The sequence below is a fragment of the Salmo salar genome, chromosome 23 (assembly GCF_965601325.2).
Source record: "Salmo salar chromosome 23, fSalSal1, whole genome shotgun sequence".
Taxonomy (NCBI): Eukaryota; Metazoa; Chordata; class Actinopteri; order Salmoniformes; family Salmonidae; genus Salmo; species Salmo salar.
Window position 1 is genome coordinate 50915001 of NC_138313.1, and position 20608 is coordinate 50935608.

The 20608-nt window shown below is 48.0% G+C and overlaps 1 protein-coding gene across 1 annotated transcript in view; it reads right to left on the reverse strand.

Moving 5' to 3' along the window:
- Positions 1-19770, reverse strand: part of smad3b (SMAD family member 3b) — a 67680-nt gene extending 47910 nt beyond the window's left edge. The window contains exons 1-3 of the mRNA XM_045706393.2: positions 19138-19770; positions 7929-8122; positions 1965-2099 (exon numbers count right to left, since the gene is read on the reverse strand). Coding sequence (XP_045562349.1) covers positions 1965-2099; positions 7929-8122; positions 19138-19343 — 535 coding nt within the window. The 5' untranslated portion in view covers positions 19344-19770. The remainder of the gene's footprint in view (positions 1-1964; positions 2100-7928; positions 8123-19137) is intronic.
- Positions 19771-20608: the final 838 nt, after the last annotated feature.

Consider the following 20608-nt stretch of genomic DNA (forward strand, 5'->3'; position numbering starts at 1 on the left):
AACATTCTAAACCTGGATAGTTTTGTCCCCGTCTCAACATTCTAAACCTGGATAGTTTTGTCCCGTAACAACATTCTAAACCTGGATAGTTTTGTCCCGTAACAACATTCTAAACCTGGATAGTTTTGTCCCGTCTCTCCTCACATAACAACACTCTAAACCTGGATAGTTTTGTCCCCGTCTCAACACTCTAAACCTGGATAGTTTTGTCCCCGTCTCAACATTCTAAACCTGGATAGTTTTGTCCCCGTAACAACATTCTAAACCTGGATAGTTTTGTCCCCGTCTCAACATTCTAAACCTGGATAGTTTTGTCCCCGTCTCAACATTCTAAACCTGGATAGTTTTGTCCCGTAACAACATTCTAAACCTGGATAGTTTTGTGCCGTCTCAACATTCTAAACCTGGATAGTTTTGTCCCCGTCTCAACATTCTAAACCTGGATAGTTTTGTCCCCGTCTCAACATTCGAAACCTGGATAGTTTTGTCCCCGTCTCAACATTCTAAACCTGGATAGTTTTGTCCCCGTCTCAACATTCTCAACCTGGATAGTTTTGTCCCCGTCACAACATTCTAAACCTGGATAGTTTTGTCCCCGTCTCAACATTCTAAACCTGGATAGTTTTGTCCCGTCTCAACATTCTAAACCTGGATAGTTTTGTCCCCATCTCAACATTCTCAACCTGGATAGTTTTGTCCCCGTCTCAACATTCTAAACCTGGATAGTTTTGTCCCCGTCTCAACACTCTAAACCTGGATAGTTTTGTCCCCGTCTCAACATTCTAAACCTGGATAGTTTTGTCCCGTCTCAACATTCTAAACCTGGATAGTTTTGTCCCCGTCTCAACATTGGAAACCTGGATAGTTTTGTCCCCGTCTCTCCTCACGTAACAACACTCTAAACCTGGATAGTTTTGTCCCCGTCTCTCCTATCTGAACCAGGCTTAAGAAGCACTGTAATAATATCAACACTCATGAGATCAAAGCCTCACACCAAGTCACCAATCAGGGTACATTTTACATTTTAGTCATTTTAGCAGACGCTCTTATCCAGAGCGACTTACAGTAGTGAATACATACATTTCAATCATTTCATTTTCATTTCATGCATTTTTTTTTTTGTACTGAGTTGTGGGAATCGAACCCACAACCCTGGCGTTGCACACACCATGCTCTACCAACTGAGCCACAGGGAAGTGAGCCACAGGGAAGGCTATTTGAGAAGGGTACACTTGTTCATGCTGTGGGAAAGAGTGGGTCGTGTCTGTTATTGTTCACGCTGTGGGTGAGAGTGGGTCGTGTCTGTTATTGTTCATGCTGTGGGTAAGAGTGGGTCGTGTCTGTTATTGTTCATGCTGTGGGTGAGAGTGGGTCGTGTCTGTTATTGTTCATTCTGTGGGTGAGAGTGGGTCGTGTCTGTTATTGTTCACGCTGTGGGTGAGAGTGGGTCGTGTCTGTTATTGTTCACGCTGTGGGTGAGAGTGGGTCGTGTCTGTTATTGTTCCGCGGGGGAGAGGGGCGGCGGTTCCGCTGTGGGTGAGAGTGGGTCGTGTCTGTTATTGTTCCGCGGGGGGAGGGGCGGTCGATGCCTGTGGGTGAGAGTGGGTCGTGTCTGTTATTGTTCACGCTGTGGGTGAGAGTGGGTCGTGTCTGTTATTGTTCACGCTGTGGGTGAGAGTGGGTCGTGTCTGTTATTGTTCATTCTGTGGGTGAGAGTGGGTCGTGTCTGTTTTCGGTTCCAGGATGTTTCCCGGAATTAAAATGATGGAAGAGCAACCAGGCCCGGCTCGGTATAGCTCGGCCCGGCTCGGTATAACTCGGCCCGGCTCGGTATAACTCGGCCCGGCTCGGTATAACTCGGCCCGGCTCGGTATAACTCGGCCCGGCTCAGCATAGCTCGGCCCGGCTCGGTATAACTCGGCCCGGCTCAGTATAGCTCAGCCCGGCTCAGCTGTGTGACTCACCTGGGATGTAGTTGCTCTGTGGCTCGATGCCGGCGGGGAAGATGGTGTTCTCAGGGATAGAATGGCTGTAGTCATCTAAAACAGGACACTCTGTAGGGATTTCTGATTGTCTAGGAACCTGGACAGGAGGGAGGACTGAACGGGACAGAGAAACATTGTTATAACACTGTACATAGCCAATAATATATCCTTTGTAAATGTCTTTATTCTTTTGAAACTTTTGAGTGTGATGTTTACTCGTAAATTTTGTATTATCTACTTCACTTGCTTTGGCAATGTAAACATATGTTTCCTATGCCAATAAAACCCCTTGAATTGAAGTGGGGGGGAAAGACAGACAGACAGACAGACAGACAGACAGACAGACAGACAGACAGACAGACAGGTCATGTCCACATTTTTCAGCATGTTTTTACAAAAAAAATGATTTAGAGTTCTTTAAACAAGGACATATACAGGATATTACCCTCCACAACATAACCTTCACTATGTCACCAGGACATATACAGGATACTACCCTCCACAACACTATGTCACCAGGACATATACAGGATACTACCCTCCACAACATAACCTTCACTATGTCAGCATGACATATACACAACACTATGTCAACAGGACATATACAGGATATTACCCTCTACAACACTATGTCACCAGGACATATACAGGATACTACCCTCCATAACATAACCTTCACTATGTCAGCATGACATCTACAGGATACTACCCTCCACAACACTATGTCACCAGGACATATACAGGATGCTACCCTCTACAACACTATGTCACCAGGACATATACAGGATACTACCCTCCACAACATAACCTTCACTATGTCACCAGGACATATACAGGATACTACCCTCCGAAACACTATGTCACCAGGACATATACAGGATACTACCCTCCACAACATAACCTTCACTATGTCACCAGGACATATACAGGATACTACCCTCGACAACACTATGTCAGCATGACATATACAGGATACTACCCTCCATAACATAACCTTCACTATGTCAGCATGACATATACACAACACTATGTCAACAGGACACATACAGGATATTACCCTCTACAACACTATGTCACCAGGACATATACATTATACTACCCTCTACAACACTATGTCACCAGGACATATACAGGATACTACCCTCCATAACATAACCTTCACTATGTCACCAGGACATATACAGGATACTACCCTCTACAACACCATGTCACCAGGAAATATACAGGATATTACCCTCCATAACATAACCTTCACTATGTCACCAGGACATATACAGGATACTACCCTCTACAACACTATGTCACCAGGACATATACAGGATACTACCCTCCATAACATAACCTTCACTATGTCACCAGGACATATACAGGAAACTACCCTCTACAACACTATGTCACCAGGACATATACAGGATACTACCCTCCACAACACTATGTCACCAGGACATATACAGGATACTACCCTCCACAACACTATGTCACCAGGACATATACAGGATACTACCCTCCACAACACTATGTCACCAGGACATTTACAGGATACTACCCTCCATAACATAACCTTCACTATGTCACCAGGACATATACAGGATACTACCCTCTACAACACCATGTCACCAGGACATATACAGGATACTACCCTCCACAACATAACCTTCACTATGTCACCAGGACATATACAGGATACTACCCTCGACAACACTATGTCAGCATGACATATACAGGATACTACCCTCCATAACATAACCTTCACTATGTCAGCATGACATATACACAACACTATGTCAACAGGACATATACAGGATATTACCCTCTACAACACTATGTCACCAGGACATATACAGGATACTACCCTCCATAACATAACCTTCACTATGTCAGCATGACATCTACAGGATACTACCCTCCACAACACTATTTCACCAGGACATATACAGGATGCTACCCTCCACAACACTATGTCACCAGGACATATGCAGGATACTACCCTCTACAACACTATGTCACCAGGACATATACAGGATGCTACCCTCCACAACACTATGTCACCAGGACATATACAGGATACTACCCTCCACAACACTATGTCACCAGGACATATACATTATACTACCCTCTACAACACTATGTCACCAGGACATATACAGGATACTACCCTCCATAACATAATATTCACTATGTCACCAGGACATATACAGGATACTACCCTCTACAACACCATGTCACCAGGAAATATACAGGATATTACCCTCCATAACATAACCTTCACTATGTCACCAGGACATATACAGGATACTACCCTCTACAACACTATGTCACCAGGACATATACAGGATACTACCTCCATAACATAACCATCACTATGTCACCAGGACATATACAGGAAACTACCCTCTACAACACTATGTCACCAGGACATATACAGGATACTACCCTCCACAACACTATGTCACCAGGACATATACAGGATGCTACCCTCCACAACACTATGTCACCAGGACATATACAGGATACTACCCTCCATAACATAACCTTCACTATGTCACCAGGACATATACAGGATACTACCCTCTACAACACCATGTCACCAGGAAATATACAGGATATTACCCTCCATAACATAACCTTCACTATGTCACCAGGACATATACAGGATACTACCCTCTACAACACTATGTCACCAGGACATATACAGGATACTACCCTCCATAACATAACCTTCACTATGTCACCAGGACATATACAGGAAACTACCCTCTACAACACTATGTCACCAGGACATATACAGGATACTACCCTCCACAACACTATGTCACCAGGACATATACAGGATACTACCCTCCACAACACTATGTCACCAGGACATATACAGGATACTACCCTCCACAACACTATGTCACCAGGACATATACAGGATACTACCCTCCATAACATAACCTTCACTATGTCACCAGGACATATACAGGATACTACCCTCTACAACACTATGTCACCAGGACATATACAGGATACTACCCTCCACAACACTATGTCACCAGGACATATACAGGATACTACCCTCCACAACACTATGTCACCATGACATATACAGAATACTACCCTCCACAACAATATGTCACCAGGACATATACAGGATACTACCCTCCATAACATAACCTTCACTATGTCACCAGGACATATACAGGACACTACCCTCTACAACACTATGTCACCAGGACATATACAGGATACTACCCTCCACAACACTATGTCACCAGGACATATACAGGATACTACCCTCCACAACACTATGTCACCAGGACATATACAGGATAGTACCCTCTACAACACTATGTCACCAGGACATATACAGGATACTACCCTCCACAACATAACCTTCACTATGTCACCATGACATATACAGGATACTACCCTCTACAACACTATGTCACCAGCACATATACAGGATATTACCCTCTACAACATAACCTTCACTATGTCACCATGACATATACAGGATATTACCCTCCACAACACTATGTCACCAGCACATATACAGGATATTACCCTCTACAACATAACCTTCACTATGTCACCATGACATATACAGGATATTACCCTCTACAACATAACCTTCACTATGTCACCAGGACATATACAGGATACTACCCTCTACAACATAACCTTCACTATGTCACCAGGACATATACAGGATACTACCCTCTACAACACTATGTCACCAGGACATATACAGGATACTACCCTCCACAACAGAACCTTCACTATGTCACCAGGACATATACAGGATACTACCCTCCACAACACTATGTCACCAGGACATATACAGGATACTACCCTCCACAACACTATGTCACCAGGACATATACAGGATACTACCCTCTACAACATAACCTTCACTATGTCACCAGGACATATACAGGATACTACCCTCCATAACATAACCTTCACTATGTCACCATGACATATACAGGTTACTACCCTCCACAACACTATGTCACCAGGACATATACAGGATACTACCCTCTACAACATAACCTTCACTATGTCACCATGACATATACAGGTTACTACCCTCCACAACACTATGTCACCAGGACATATACAGGATACTACCCTCTACAACATAACCTTCACTATGTCACCATGACATATACAGGTTACTACCCTCCACAACACTATGTCACCAGGACATATACAGGATACTACCCTCTACAACATAACCTTCACTATGTCACCATGACATATACAGGTTACTACCCTCCACAACATAACCTTCACTCCAAATCAAAATTCCAAACCTACAACTTGATTTTGGAAAAAATGACCTGGAAGGATTCTTACTACCCAAGATTCTTATACCCAAGGACTGTATAGCAAATGCTCTGCAAACCAACAACTGACAAAAGAAGCATAACAGAAACCTGTAGTAGTATCATAGTCCTGTAGTAGTACCATAGTCCTGTAGCAGTACCATAGTCCTGTAGTAGTACCATAGTCCTGTAGTAGTATCATAGTCCTGTAGTAGTACCATAGTTCTGTAGTAGTACCATAGTCCTGTAGCAGTATCATAGTCCTGTAGTAGTACCATAGTTCTGTAGTAGTACCATAGTCCTGTAGTAGTACCAAAGTCCTGTAGTAGTACCATAGTCCTGTAGTAGTATTATAGTCCTGTATCATAGTCCTGTAGTAGTACCATAGTCCTGTAGCAGTACCATAGTCCTGTAGTAGTACCATAGTCCTGTAGTAGTATCATAGTCCTGTAGTAGTACCATAGTTCTGTAGTAGTACCATAGTCCTGTAGTAGTACCAAAGTCCTGTAGTAGTACCATAGTCCTGTAGTAGTACCATAGTCCTGTAGTAGTACTATAGTCCTGTAGTAGTACCATAGTCCTGTAGTAGTATCATAGTCCTGTAGTAGTATCATAGTCCTGTAGTAGTACCATAGTCCGGTAGTAGTACTATAGTGTCCTGTAGCAGTACCATAGTCCTGTAGTAGTACTATAGTGTCCTGTAGTAGTACCATAGTCCTGTAGTAGTACTATAGTGTCCTGTAGTAGTACCATAGTCCTGTAGTAGTACTATAGTCCTGTAGTAGTACCATAGTCCTGTAGTAGTACTATAGTCCTGTAGTAGTACCATAGTCCTGTAGTAGTATCATAGTCCTGTAGTAGTATCATAGTCCTGTAGCAGTACCATAGTCCGGTAGTAGTACTATAGTCCGGTAGTAGTACTATAGTCCTGTAGTAGTACCATAGTCCTGTAGTAGTACTATAGTCCTGTAGTAGTACCATAGTCCTGTAGTAGTATCATAGTCCTGTAGTAGTATCATAGTCCTGTAGCAGTACCATAGTCCGGTAGTAGTACTATAGTCCGGTAGTAGTACTATAGTCCTGTAGTAGTACCATAGTCCTGTAGTAGTATCATAGACCTGTAGTAGTATCATAGTCCTCTACTAGTAGTACCATAGTCCTGTAGTAGTACCATAGTCTGGTAGTAGTATCATAGTCCTGTAGTAGTACCATAGTCCTGTAGTAGTACCATAGTCCGGTAGTAGTACCATAGTCCGGTAGTAGTATCATAGTTCTGTAGTAGTACCATAGTCCGGTAGTAGTACCATAGTCCTGTAGTAGTACCATAGTCCTGTAGTAGTACCATAGTCCGGTAGTAGTACCATAGTCCTGTAGTAGTACCATAGTCCTGTAATAGTACCATAGTCCTGTAGTAGTATTATAGTCCTGTATCATAGTCCTGTAGTAGTACCATAGTCCTGTAGTAGTATCATAGTCCTGTAGTAGTATCATAGTCCTGTAGTAGTACCATAGTCTGGTAGTAGTATCATAGTCCTGTAGTAGTACCATAGTCCTGTAGTAGTACCATAGTCCTGTAGTAGTACCATAGTCCTGTAGTAGTACCATAGTCCTGTCGTAGTATCATAGTACTCACTCGGTGTCTCGACGCGTTGGTAGTGGTAGGGATTGACACACACCTCGTCCTTCTTGGTGTGGAAGGCGTACTCACACAGCTCTATGGCCCGGAGCTCGTGGGGCGACTGCAGGTCTGGCCAACGCCACAGACGAGAGTAAATGACATGAGGAAGGCCTTTACGATGGGATACCTGGAGTCGACCATCTAGAGACCTGGGGGATCGGGGGGATCGGGGGGATCGGGGGACAGCAAGGATGTTAGAAGAAGAGGAATACTTGGTTAAGTAAGCACAACTGAAGAACGAAATGGTATCTAGGATTTTTTTTTACATTTATTTAACCGTTATTTAACTAAGCAAGTCAGTTAAGAACTAATTATTATTTACAATGACAGCCTACCAGAAGGCAAAAGGCCTCCTGCGGAGACGGGAGCCTGGGATTAAAAATAAAATAAAAAATATAAAAAAATATAGGACAAAAACCAGCAGGACAGCAGCAGGACAGAGGACAACAGCAGGACAGAGGACAACAGCAGGACAGAGGACAACAGCAGGACAGAGGACAACAGCAGGACAGCAGCAGGACAGAGGACAACAGCAGGACAGAGGACGACAGCAGGACAGCAGCAGGACAGAGGACAACAGCAGGACAGCAGCAGGACAGCAGCAGGACAGCAGCAGGACAGCAGCAGGACAGCAGCAGGACAGAGGACAGCAGCAGGACAGAGGACAACAGCAGGACAGCAGCAGGACAGCAGCAGGACAGGGCAGGACGGAGGACAACAGCAGGACAGCAGCAGGACAGCAGCAGGACAGCAGCAGGACAGAGGACAACAGCAGGACAGCAGCAGGACAGCAGCAGGACAGGGCAGGACGGAGGACAGCAGCAGGACAGCAGCAGGACAGGGCAGGACGGAGGACAGCAGCAGGACAGCAGCAGGACAGCAGCAGGACAACAGCAGAACAGCAGCAGGACAACAGCAGAACAGCAGCAGGACAGCAGCAGGACAGCAGCAGGACGGGCAGCAGCAGGACAGCAGCAGGACAGCAGCAGGACAGCAGCAGGACAGAGGACAACAGCAGGACAGCAGCAGGACAGCAGCAGGACAGGGCAGGACGGAGGACAACAGCAGGACAGCAGCAGGACAGCAGCAGGACAGCAGCAGGACAGAGGACAACAGCAGGACAGCAGCAGGACAGCAGCAGGACAGAGGACAGCAGCAGGACAGCAGCAGGACAGCAGCCGGACAGCAGCAGGACAGAGGACAACAGCAGGACAGCAGCAGGACAGCAGCAGGACAGGGCAGGACGGAGGACAACAGCAGGACAGCAGCAGGACAGCAGCAGGACAGCAGCAGGACAGAGGACAACAGCAGGACAGCAGCAGGACAGCAGCAGGCCAGGGCAGGATGGAGGACAGCAGCAGGACAGCAGCAGGACAGGGCAGGACGGAGGACAGCAGCAGGACAGCAACAGGACAGCAGCAGGACAACAGCAGAACAGCAGCAGGACAGAGGACAACAGCAGGACAGCAGCAGGACAGCAGCAGGACAGAGGACAGCAGCAGGACAGCAGCAGGACAGCAGCAGGACAGCAGCAGGACAGAGGACAACAGCAGGACAGCAGCAGGACAGCAGCAGGACAGAGGACAGCAGCAGGACAGCAGCAGGACAGCAGCAGGACAGAGGACAACAGCAGGACAGCAGCAGGACAGCAGCAGGACAGGGCAGGACGGAGGACAACAGCAGGACAGCAGCAGGACAGCAGCAGGACAGCAGCAGGACAGAGGACAACAGCAGGACAGCAGCAGGACAGCAGCAGGCCAGGGCAGGACGGAGGACAGCAGCAGGACAGCAGCAGGACAGGGCAGGACGGAGGACAGCAGCAGGACAGCAGCAGGACAGCAGCAGGACAACAGCAGAACAGCAGCAGGACAGCAGCAGGACAGAGGACAGCAGCAGGACAGCAGCAGGACAGCAGCCGGACAGCAGCAGGACAGAGGACAACAGCAGGACAGCAGCAGGACAGCAGCAGGACAGGGCAGGACGGAGGACAACAGCAGGACAGCAGCAGGACAGCAGCAGGACAGAGGACAACAGCAGGACAGCAGCAGGACAGCAGCAGGACAGGGCAGGACGGAGGACAACAGCAGGACAGCAGCAGGACAACAGCAGGACAGAGGACAACAGCAGGACAGCTGCAGGACAACAGCAGGACAGAGGACAACAGCAGGACAGCAGCAGGACAGCAGCAGGACAGAGGACAACAGCAGGACAGCAGCAGGACAGCAGCAGGACAGGGCAGGACGGAGGACAACAGCAGGACAGCAGCAGGACAGCAGCAGGACAGCAGCAGGACAGAGGACAACAGCAGGACAGCAGCAGGACAGCAGCAGGACAGGGCAGGACGGAGGACAACAGCAGGACAGCAGCAGGACAACAGCAGGACAGAGGACAACAGCAGGACAGCAGCAGGACAGCAGCAGGACAGCAGGACAACAGCAGGACAACAGCAGGACAGCAGCAGGACAGCAGCAGGACAGCAGCAGGACAGAGGACAACAGCAGGACAGCAGCAGGACAGCAGCAGGACAGAGGACAGCAGCAGGACAGCAGCAGGACAGCAGCAGGACAGAGGACAACAGCAGGACAGCAGCAGGACAGCAGCAGGACAGAGGACAGCAGCAGGACAGCAGCAGGACAGCAGCAGGACAGAGGACAACAGCAGGACAGCAGCAGGACAGCAGCAGGACAGGGCAGGACGGAGGACAACAGCAGGACAGCAGCAGGACAGCAGCAGGACAGCAGCAGGACAGCAGCAGGCCAGGGCAGGACGGAGGACAGCAGCAGGACAGCAGCAGGACAGGGCAGGACGGAGGACAGCAGCAGGACAGCAGAGGACAGCAGCAGGACAACAGCAGAACAGCAGCAGGACAGCAGCAGGACAGAGGACAGCAGCAGGACAGCAGCAGGACAGCAGCCGGACAGCAGCAGGACAGAGGACAACAGCAGGACAGCAGCAGGACAGCAGCAGGACAGGGCAGGACGGAGGACAGCAGCAGGACAGCAGCAGGACAGCAGCAGGACAGAGGGCAACAGCAGGACAGGGCAGGACGGCGGACAACAGCAGGACAGCAGCAGGACAACAGCAGGACAGAGGACAACAGCAGGACAGCTGCAGGACAACAGCAGGACAGAGGACAACAGCAGGACAGCAGCAGGACAGCAGCAGGACAGAGGACAACAGCAGGACAGCAGCAGGACAGCAGCAGGACAGGGCAGGACTGAGGACAACAGCAGGACAGCAGCAGGACAGCAGCAGGACAGCAGCAGGACAGAGGACAACAGCAGGACAGCAGCAGGACAGCAGCAGGACAGGGCAGGACGGAGGACAGCAGCAGGACAGCAGCAGGACAGGGCAGGACGGAGGACAGCAGCAGGACAGCAGCAGGACAACAGCAGGACAGCAGCAGGACAGCAGCAGGACAGCAGCAGGACAGAGGACAGCAGCAGGACAGCAGCAGGACAGCAGCAGGACAGCAGCAGGACAGCAGCAGGACAGCAGCAGGACAGAGGACAACAGCAGGACAGCAGCAGGACAGCAGCAGGACAGGGCAGGACGGAGGACAACAGCAGGACAGCAGCAGGACAGCAGCAGGACAGCAGCAGGACAGAGGACAACAGCAGGACAGCAGCAGGACAGCAGCAGGACAGGGCAGGACGGAGGACAACAGCAGGACAGCAGCAGGACAACAGCAGGACAGAGGACAACAGCAGGACAGCAGCAGGACAACAGCAGGACAGAGGACAACAGCAGAACAGCAGCAGGACAGCAGCAGGACAGAGGACAGCAGCAGGACAGCAGCAGGACAGCAGCAGGACAGCAGCAGGACGAGAGGACAGACAGCAGGACAGCAGCAGGACAGCAGCAGGACAGGGCAGGACGGAGGACAACAGCAGGACAGCAGCAGGACAGCAGCAGGACAGAGGACAACAGCAGGACAGCAGCAGGACAGCAGCAGGACAGGGCAGGACGGAGGACAACAGCAGGACAGCAGCAGGACAGCAGCAGGACAGCAGCAGGACAGAGGACAACAGCAGGACAGCAGCAGGACAGCAGCAGGACAGCAGCAGGACAGCAGCAGGACAGCAGCAGGACAGCAGCAGGACAGAGGACAACAGCAGGACAGCAGCAGGACAGAGGACACAGCAGGACAGCAGCAGGACAGCAGCAGGACAGCAGCAGGACAGCAGCAGGACAGGGCAGGACGGAGGACAACAGCAGGACAGCAGCAGGACAGCAGCAGGACAGGGCAGGACGGAGGACAACAGCAGGACAGCAGCAGGACAGCAGCAGGACAGGGCAGGACGGAGGACAACAGCAGGACAGCAGCAGGACAGCAGCAGGACAGGGCAGGACGGAGGACAACAGCAGGACAGCAGCAGGACAGGGCAGGACAGAGGACAACAGCAGGACAGCAGCAGGACAGCAGCAGGACAGCAGCAGGACAGCAGCATGACGGAGGACAGCAGCAGGACAGCAGCAGGACAGCAGAATGACAGAGGACAGCAGCAGGAGAGCAGCAGGACAGCAGCAGGACAGCAGCAGGACAGCAGCAGGACAGCAGCAGGACAGCAGCAGGACGGAAGACAGCAGCAGGACAGCAGCAGGACAGCAGCAGGACAGCAGCATGACAGAGGACAGCAGCAGGACAGCAGCAGGACAGCAGCACGACAGCAGCAAGACAGAGGACAGCAGCAGGACAGCAGCACGTCAGCAGCAGGACAGCAGCAGGACGGAAGACAGCAGCAGGACAGCAGCAGGACAGCAGCACGTCAGCAGCAGGACAGCAGCAGGACAGGGCAGGCTTGTTGTCTCTCAGTCATTATTATTATCCCAGGCTGCAGATAGGGAGGGACCAAGGCAGCCATGTCTCTGTAACCCCACAACCTCCTGGTCCTGATAGGGATCCCATCTAACCCATTCCCACAACCTAACCACAACCTCCTGGTCCTGATAGGGATCCCATCTAACCCATTCCCACAACCTAACCACAACCTCCTGGTCCTGATAGGGATCCCATCTAACCCATTCCCACAACCTAACCACAACCTCCTGGTCCTGATAGGGATCCCATCTAACCCATTCCCACAACCTAACCACAACCTCCTGGTCCTGATAGGGATCCCATCTAACCCATTCCCACAACCTAACCACAACCTCCTGGTCCTGATAGGGATCCCATCTAACCCATTCCCACAACCTAACCACAACCTCCTGGTCCTGATAGGGATCCCATCTAACCCATTCCCACAACCTAACCACAACCTCCTGGTCCTGATAGGGATCCCATCTAACCCATTCCCACAACCTAACCACAACCTCCTGGTCCTGATAGGGATCCCATCTAACCCATTCCCACAACCTAACCACAACCTCCTGGTCCTGATAGGGATCCCATCTAACCCATTCCCACAACCTAACCACAACCTCCTGGTCCTGATAGGGATCCCATCTAACCCATTCCCACAACCTAACCACAACCTCCTGGTCCTGATAGGGATCCCATCTAACCCATTCCCACAACCTAACCACAACCTCCTGGTCCTGATAGGGATCCCATCTAACCCATTCCCACAACCTAACCACAACCTCCTGGTCCTGATAGGGATCCCATCTAACCCATTCCCACAACCTAACCACAACCTCCTGGTCCTGATAGGGATCCCATCTAACCCATTCCCACAACCTAACCACAACCTCCCCACTCTGCTAAGGCTAACCGGTAATCACCACCAACATAACAGCCCAAGGCCCCCGCCAACCCCGCAGACCATACAGAACAGAACTGGAACCTAGAACGAAAGTAATCTATACTGTTCCGCTATTTCAAAAGCATTGTCACCAGTTAATAACTTTATTTTATGTTCCAGGCATTTTTTTTTTTATTTTTTGTCCCACAAAGCGCTTATGGAAACCTTCACTCTGTCACTCAGAAACGTATTCCAGTGTCTGCTTGCAAGCTGAAAATCTTTGCCTGTGTGTTCAGACTACTAGCCCCTACCTCTCTGAAGTATAGGCTACTGTACTGACAGTACAAGCTTGATTCAGAAGATAGGGAGAGAGATTTTTAATTATCTAGAGAAAAATAGATGAACTTGTTCAATGCTAGTTAAGGATACTATAGGCCTAGTTATCACAATTCACGTTGGATTTATTAACCACTAAAATGTAAGACATGTTTTTAATTCTGGTGCTGCTCAAGCTTGTTATCTAGCTAGCTCAAGCTTGTTAGCCTGTTATCTAGCTAGCTCAAGCTTGTTAGCCTGTTATCTAGCTAGCTCACGCTTGTTAGCTTGTTATCTAGCTAGCTCACGCTTGTTAGCTTGTTAGTTAGCTAGCTCATGCTTGTTAGTTAGCTAGCTCAAGCTTGTTAGCTTGTTATCTAGCTAGCTCAATCCTGTTAGCTTGTTATCTAGCTAGCTCATGCTTGTTAGCTCAAGCTTGTTATCTTGTTATCTAGCTAGCTCACGCTTGTTAGCTCAAGCTTGTTATCTTGTTATCTAGCTAGCTCACGCTTGTTAGCTTGTTAGTTAGCTAGCTCATGCTTGTTCGTTAGCCAGCTCAAGCTTGTTAGCTTCTTAGTTAACTAGCTCAAGCTTGTTGGCTTGTTAGTTGGCTAGCTCAAGCTTGTTAGTTAGCCAGCTAGCTCAAAAGGACATTCCTCCATAGAACGCCGCTCCTCCTAGGTATGATGGAACTAATTCAGATAATGCATGTCATAATAAGATGCCCAGTGCTCTCTCCACAACTGCTAAATTTCAGTCGGCTCTTGTGCCACAGGCGACACTTGTCTGTCCATCACGCATGTAAACAACTAGCTTTCCCGCTCTATCCGCACTGATTGATGATTGAATGAGCTAAATTTAAAAAAAAAACTTTGATTTCACACGTTAAAAAATATACAGGAAAGAATTACATAAACCTGTCGTTTTTTTGGGGGTCGAACCGGTTCAGAACTTTATTTTGCTGGGTTCGGAACAATGTAACAAAAAAAACAACAAAATGGTGGTTCTATTCAGAACGAAATGATTGGGAAATCCTTTAGGTTCTAACCCCTGGTTTAAACTAGCGTTGTCACAATACCAGTATCAAGATACCGCAATAGACTACTCACGTAACGAGGGTCGTATAAAAGGGGACCAAGGCGCGGCGTGTAAAACTACCCACAAAACACAAAGGAAATACAACTACCCACAAAACCCAAAGGAAATACAACTACCCACAAAACCCAAAGGAAATACAACTACCCACAAAACCCAAAACAGAAAACAACTACCCACAAAACCCCAAGGAAATACAACTACCCACAAAACCCAAAACAGAAAACAACTACCCACAAAACCCAAAGGAAATACAACTACCCACAAAACCCAAAACAGAAAACAACTACCCACAAAACCCAAAACAGAAAACAACTACCCACAAAACCCAAAGGAAATACAACTACCCACAAAACCCCAAAGGAAAAACAACTACCCACAAAACCCAAAACAGAAAACAACTACCCACAAAACCCAAAACAGAAAACAACTACCCACAAAACCCCAAAGGAAAAACAACTACCCACAAAACCCAAACACACACACACACACACACACACACACACACACACACACACACACACACACACACACACACACACACACACACACACACACACACACACACACACACACACACACACACACACACACACACTGACTTTCAGACACGCACTACAATATTTACAAAATGCAAAGTTAGGCTAGTCACACACTGACTCAGCATTCTGGGGAATCCCATTTTCCCACAGACCACTCTCTCTTCCCCTCTCCTTTCTCTCCCCATGAGGGGGGAGGGACTCTTTCTCCAGTCTAAACAATAGTCTTGTCCTGTGAATGGCTCAGAAGGTACCACCACACAGAAGCCACCCAGCCCTCAGGTCTGAAGACGTGTGTGGACAGGACATTAGGTATTTGTAGAATGTAACAAGACAGGAGGGGTCATGACCAGTTCTCCTGGTACTGACTTACTGCTGACCAGGGTTGGGGTCTCCTCCTTTTCAGTTTTATTGCAAAAATAATTGAAAATATATGCACGTTTTTTTCAATTATTGAATTAGAATTTGATTTTACTTCAAATTGACCCTGAAGCTGCTGCTGACTGACATCATGCCACGATGGACAGACTGACAGAGGGGACTTGGGAGGTGCAGGGCAGGCTACCCATCTCGTGCAGGGCAGGCTACCCGTCTCGTGCAGGGCAGGCTACCCATCTCGTACAGGGCAGGCTACCCATCTCTCTTGGGAGAGGTACAGGGCAGGCTACCCATCTCGTACAGGGCAGGCTACCCGTCTCGTACAGGGCAGGCTACCCATCTCTCTTGGGAGAGGTACAGGGCAGGCTACCCATCTCGTACAGGGCAGGCTACCCATCTCTCTTGGGTAGAGGAACAGGGCAGGCTACCTATCTCTCTTGGGTAGAGGTACAGAACAGGCTACCCATCTCTCTTGGGTAGAGGTACAGGGCAGGCTACCCATCTCTCTTGGGTAGAGGTACAGGGCAGGCTACCCATCTCTCTTGGGTAGAGGTACAGGGCAGGCTACCCATCTCTCTTGGGTAGAGGAACAGGGCAGGCTACCCATCTCTCTTGGGTAGAGGAACAGGGCAGGCTACCCATCTCTCTTGGGTAGAGGTACAGAACAGGCTACCCATCTCTCTTGGGTAGAGGTACAGGGCAGGCTACCCATCTCTCTTGGGTAGAGGTACAGGGCAGGCTACCCATCTCTCTTGGGTAGAGGTACAGGGCAGGCTACCCATCTCTCTTGGGTAGAGGTACAGGGCAGGCTACCCATCTCTCTTGGGTAGAGGTACAGGGCAGGCTACCCGGCTCTCTTGGGTAGAGGTACAGGGCAGGCTACCCATCTCTCTTGGGTAGAGGAACAGGGCAGGCTACCCATCTCTCTTGGGTAGAGGTACAGAACAGGCTACCCATCTCTCTTGGGTAGAGGTACAGGGCAGGCTACCCATCTCTCTTGGGTAGAGGTACAGGGCAGGCTACCCATCTCTCTTGGGTAGAGGAACAGGGCAGGCTACCCATCTCTCTTGGGTAGAGGTACAGAACAGGCTACCCATCTCTCTTGGGTAGAGGTACAGGGCAGGCTACCCATCTCTCTTGGGTAGAGGTACAGGGCAGGCTACCCATCTCTCTTGGGTAGAGGTACAGGGCAGGCTACCCATCTCTCTTGGGGAGAGGTACAGGGCAGGCTACCCATCTCTCTTGGGGAGAGGTACAGGGCAGGCTACCCATCTCTATTGGGTAGAGGAACAGGGCAGGCTACCCAGTTGTCTGCAGCATAGGACGAACAGGGACTAACAGAGCATGGATTTGGGTTGCAGTTTATAGTCAGTCACTAAATGTCAATCTGTAATCTAGCTAACATAATGTATTGTTTGGTGGGGTCAAAGAAACCCCATCCTACTATATCTGAACTGATTATCACCGTACCGTGGACAGCATGTCCGTCTGATTAGCTACAGTAGCACACAGTGATGACAACCGGTTTATGAAAATATGTGCGCACACAGACTCTGTTTTATCAGTTCAAAAATATCAATTTTGTTGTCGCGAAACAGTAACCAAAACCATGACATGAGCAGATTCACAACTGAGTTCATTGACTCACTGGCTAGCTAGCTAGCTAGTTAAAACACAAGCCTAACGTTAGCTGTCTGCAGACGCGCGGCAATCAGAAACAAACACAGCTGTCTAGCTGGCGACGCGAATGTAAGACAAACAATTGGCTGTTCAAACCCCCAAAAACATTCACAAAGATGTGGGTATGTTCGTAAGTTCAGAGCGTTGTCAGATTTTCCCGTTTATAAACTCAGAGCGTTGTCAGATTGTCCTGTTTATAAAGGAGTAGGGTTGTCAGATTGTCCCGTTTATAAAGGAGCAGCGTTGTCAGATTGTCCCGTTTATAAACTCAGAGCCTTGTCAGATTGTCCCGTTCATAAAGGAGTAGGGTTGTCAGATTATCCCGTTTATAAAGGAGTAGGGTTGTCAGATTGTCCCGTTCATAAAGGAGTAGGGTTGTCAGATTGTCCCGTTCATAAAGGAGTAGGGTTGTCAGATTGTCCCCTTTATAAAGGAGTAGGGTTGTCAGATTGTCCCATTCATAAAGGAGTAGGGTTGCCAGATTGTCCCATTTATAAAGGAGTAGGGTTGTCAGATTGTCCCATTCATAAAGGAGTAGGGTTGTCAGATTGTCCCGTTCATAAAGGAGTAGGGTTGTCAGATTGTCCCCTTTATAAAGGAGTAGGGTTGTCAGATTGTCCCATTCATAAAGGAGTAGGGTTGTCAGATTGTCCCGTTTATAAAGGAGTAGGGTTGTCAGATTGTCCCGTTCATAAAGGAGTAGGGTTGTCAGATTGTCCCGTTCATAAAGGAGTAGGGTTGTCAGATTGTCCCATTTATAAAGGAGTAGGGTTGTCAGATTGTCCCGTTCATAAAGGAGTAGGGTTGTCAAATTGTCCCGTTCATAAAGGAGTATGGTTGCCAGATTGTCCCGTTCATAACGGAGTAGGGTTGTCAGATTGTCCCGTTCATAAAGGAGTAGGGTTGTCAGATTGTCCCGTTCATAAAGGAGTAGGGTTGATCTGAACGTTTTGACCTCAACAACAGCAGTCAAGCACCCAAACTAACTTGTTATCTACTTCCAGACACAAATGACACAACACTTCACTCGCCCCAGCAGAGCTGGTCAGGTTGTGTTCATGTTATCCAGAGGGTTGGTGACTAACTTTGCTGGTGGCAACAATTAAAATACGCATTTCTTTTTTTCCCGACACTGGCCATATTCAACGGGTGTTTTAAAGCGTTAGTAAATTCATCCGTTATTCTGGTACATTCAGACAAGAGTCGTCTGAAATCGGAGTAGACAGCCAGAGCGAAATTACGAACGCACCCAAATGCATATGCCAATTTAAAACCTACTCCTTGTTGATCACATAATGAAGTCTTTCACGGTTATAAGGCTGAATAAAGCAAGTAGTTACTTACTGGTGATGTAGCTGGCTTTGCTAGCTAGTTAACTAAATCACAACAGTATAACCAACCAGAAGAGAGCCTAGCTAAGTAGCCGTCTGGCTACCTGTCTTAGAGTTACTAAAGCGGAGGGTCCTATACCTTGGTATGGTAATGCATTTGGTGTTGATATTCTGGGTCGTGATGGCCTTCTCCAACTCGTCCAGCTGTCCTGTCTTCTTCAATTTCTTTACAAGACTTTTCACTGCCTTTTCACACCATTTCTCCTCCTGTCTATTTATCTGTTCACCCTTTTTCCAGCCTAAAAGTCTCTTCACAATCGGGGGAGTGAATGGCAGTATAGACATCTTGAGATTGAGTTCAGTTTAAAAAAAAATTCACCCCGTTTTCAGTAGTCGGCTATAAAACGTTCATTATGATCCTCCTGAAATGAACTAATAATAATAATAATAATTAAAAAAAAAACGTTATTTGTTGAAAGTTAGCAGGCTTGACATGTTGTTGGTTGGTGCACCAGTCGGTTGAAGTTGAATGGCTGTCTCTCTCTCTCTCTGTGGTGGGCATTAGATAAAGGACAGACAGATGAACATCCCCCCCTCTTCTCCTCCCAGTCTGCCTCTCTGGCCCGCCTCTATAGAGGGACAATCATTACTTCATTACTACTATGATTTACACATGTAAAATAACTGTGGGGAAACGGGGATACCTGGTCAGTTGTCCAACTGAATGTATTGTAACGACCCTGGGTTTATAAACGCAGATATCGACAATGCCGCTTCAGCATGTTTTTTTTGCGGCACAGTCGATAGCGCGCTGGTCTTCGGGCCAGAAGGTCGAGGGTTCGAGACCCGCTCCCTGCCTGTTTCATTATAGTATTCAACTGAAATGTGTCTTCCGCATTTAACCCAACCCTGTGAATCAGAGAGGTGCCTTATCGATATCTTCGGTGCCCGGGGAACACTGGGTTAACTGTTATGCACCTGTATACTGAGTTTTGTAGTTGCGCAAAAAAAAAAGATTATGAAAACATGTCATTTAGAATAAATTTAACAACACTTTCAAACAGGTACTGATATGTGAATAAATTCAATAAGATTTGCAAGCATGCATTTGAGTATGAATGTAAATCATTTAGTACATTTACTAAACTTGCGACTGGTGAATCTTCTTCTGTGAATCAAAACTACACTTGCAGATGTCGAATCTGTGCTCAGTTTTGGCAGTAATTTTGCGAGTAACCTGTGCCAAAAGATTTGCAGTTGTAAAAAAAAAATGTTTTTCTGTAAACAGGCAGCACAGAAAAACAGGAGCTTTAGTGGACAGGGATTTTTCTACCAAACAATTGGGTCGTGCTTTCACGTTTTATGGGATAAATATGGATCAAATTTGTTGAAATTAATTGCTAGCTAACTAAATGATATTTACCGAATTTGAAACCCATATGAAGGCTTTGGTGAGGAAGATGAAGGAAATAATTAAAACAAGTGTTTCCACATAGCATAACCGCTAAAAAGCTAATGATTTTCTAATGGCATTACATGGCTGGTTATCTAGCTACAGCCTTCTGGCTAGCCTGTATCTAGCCAGAGCCTCCTGGCTAGCCTGTATCTAG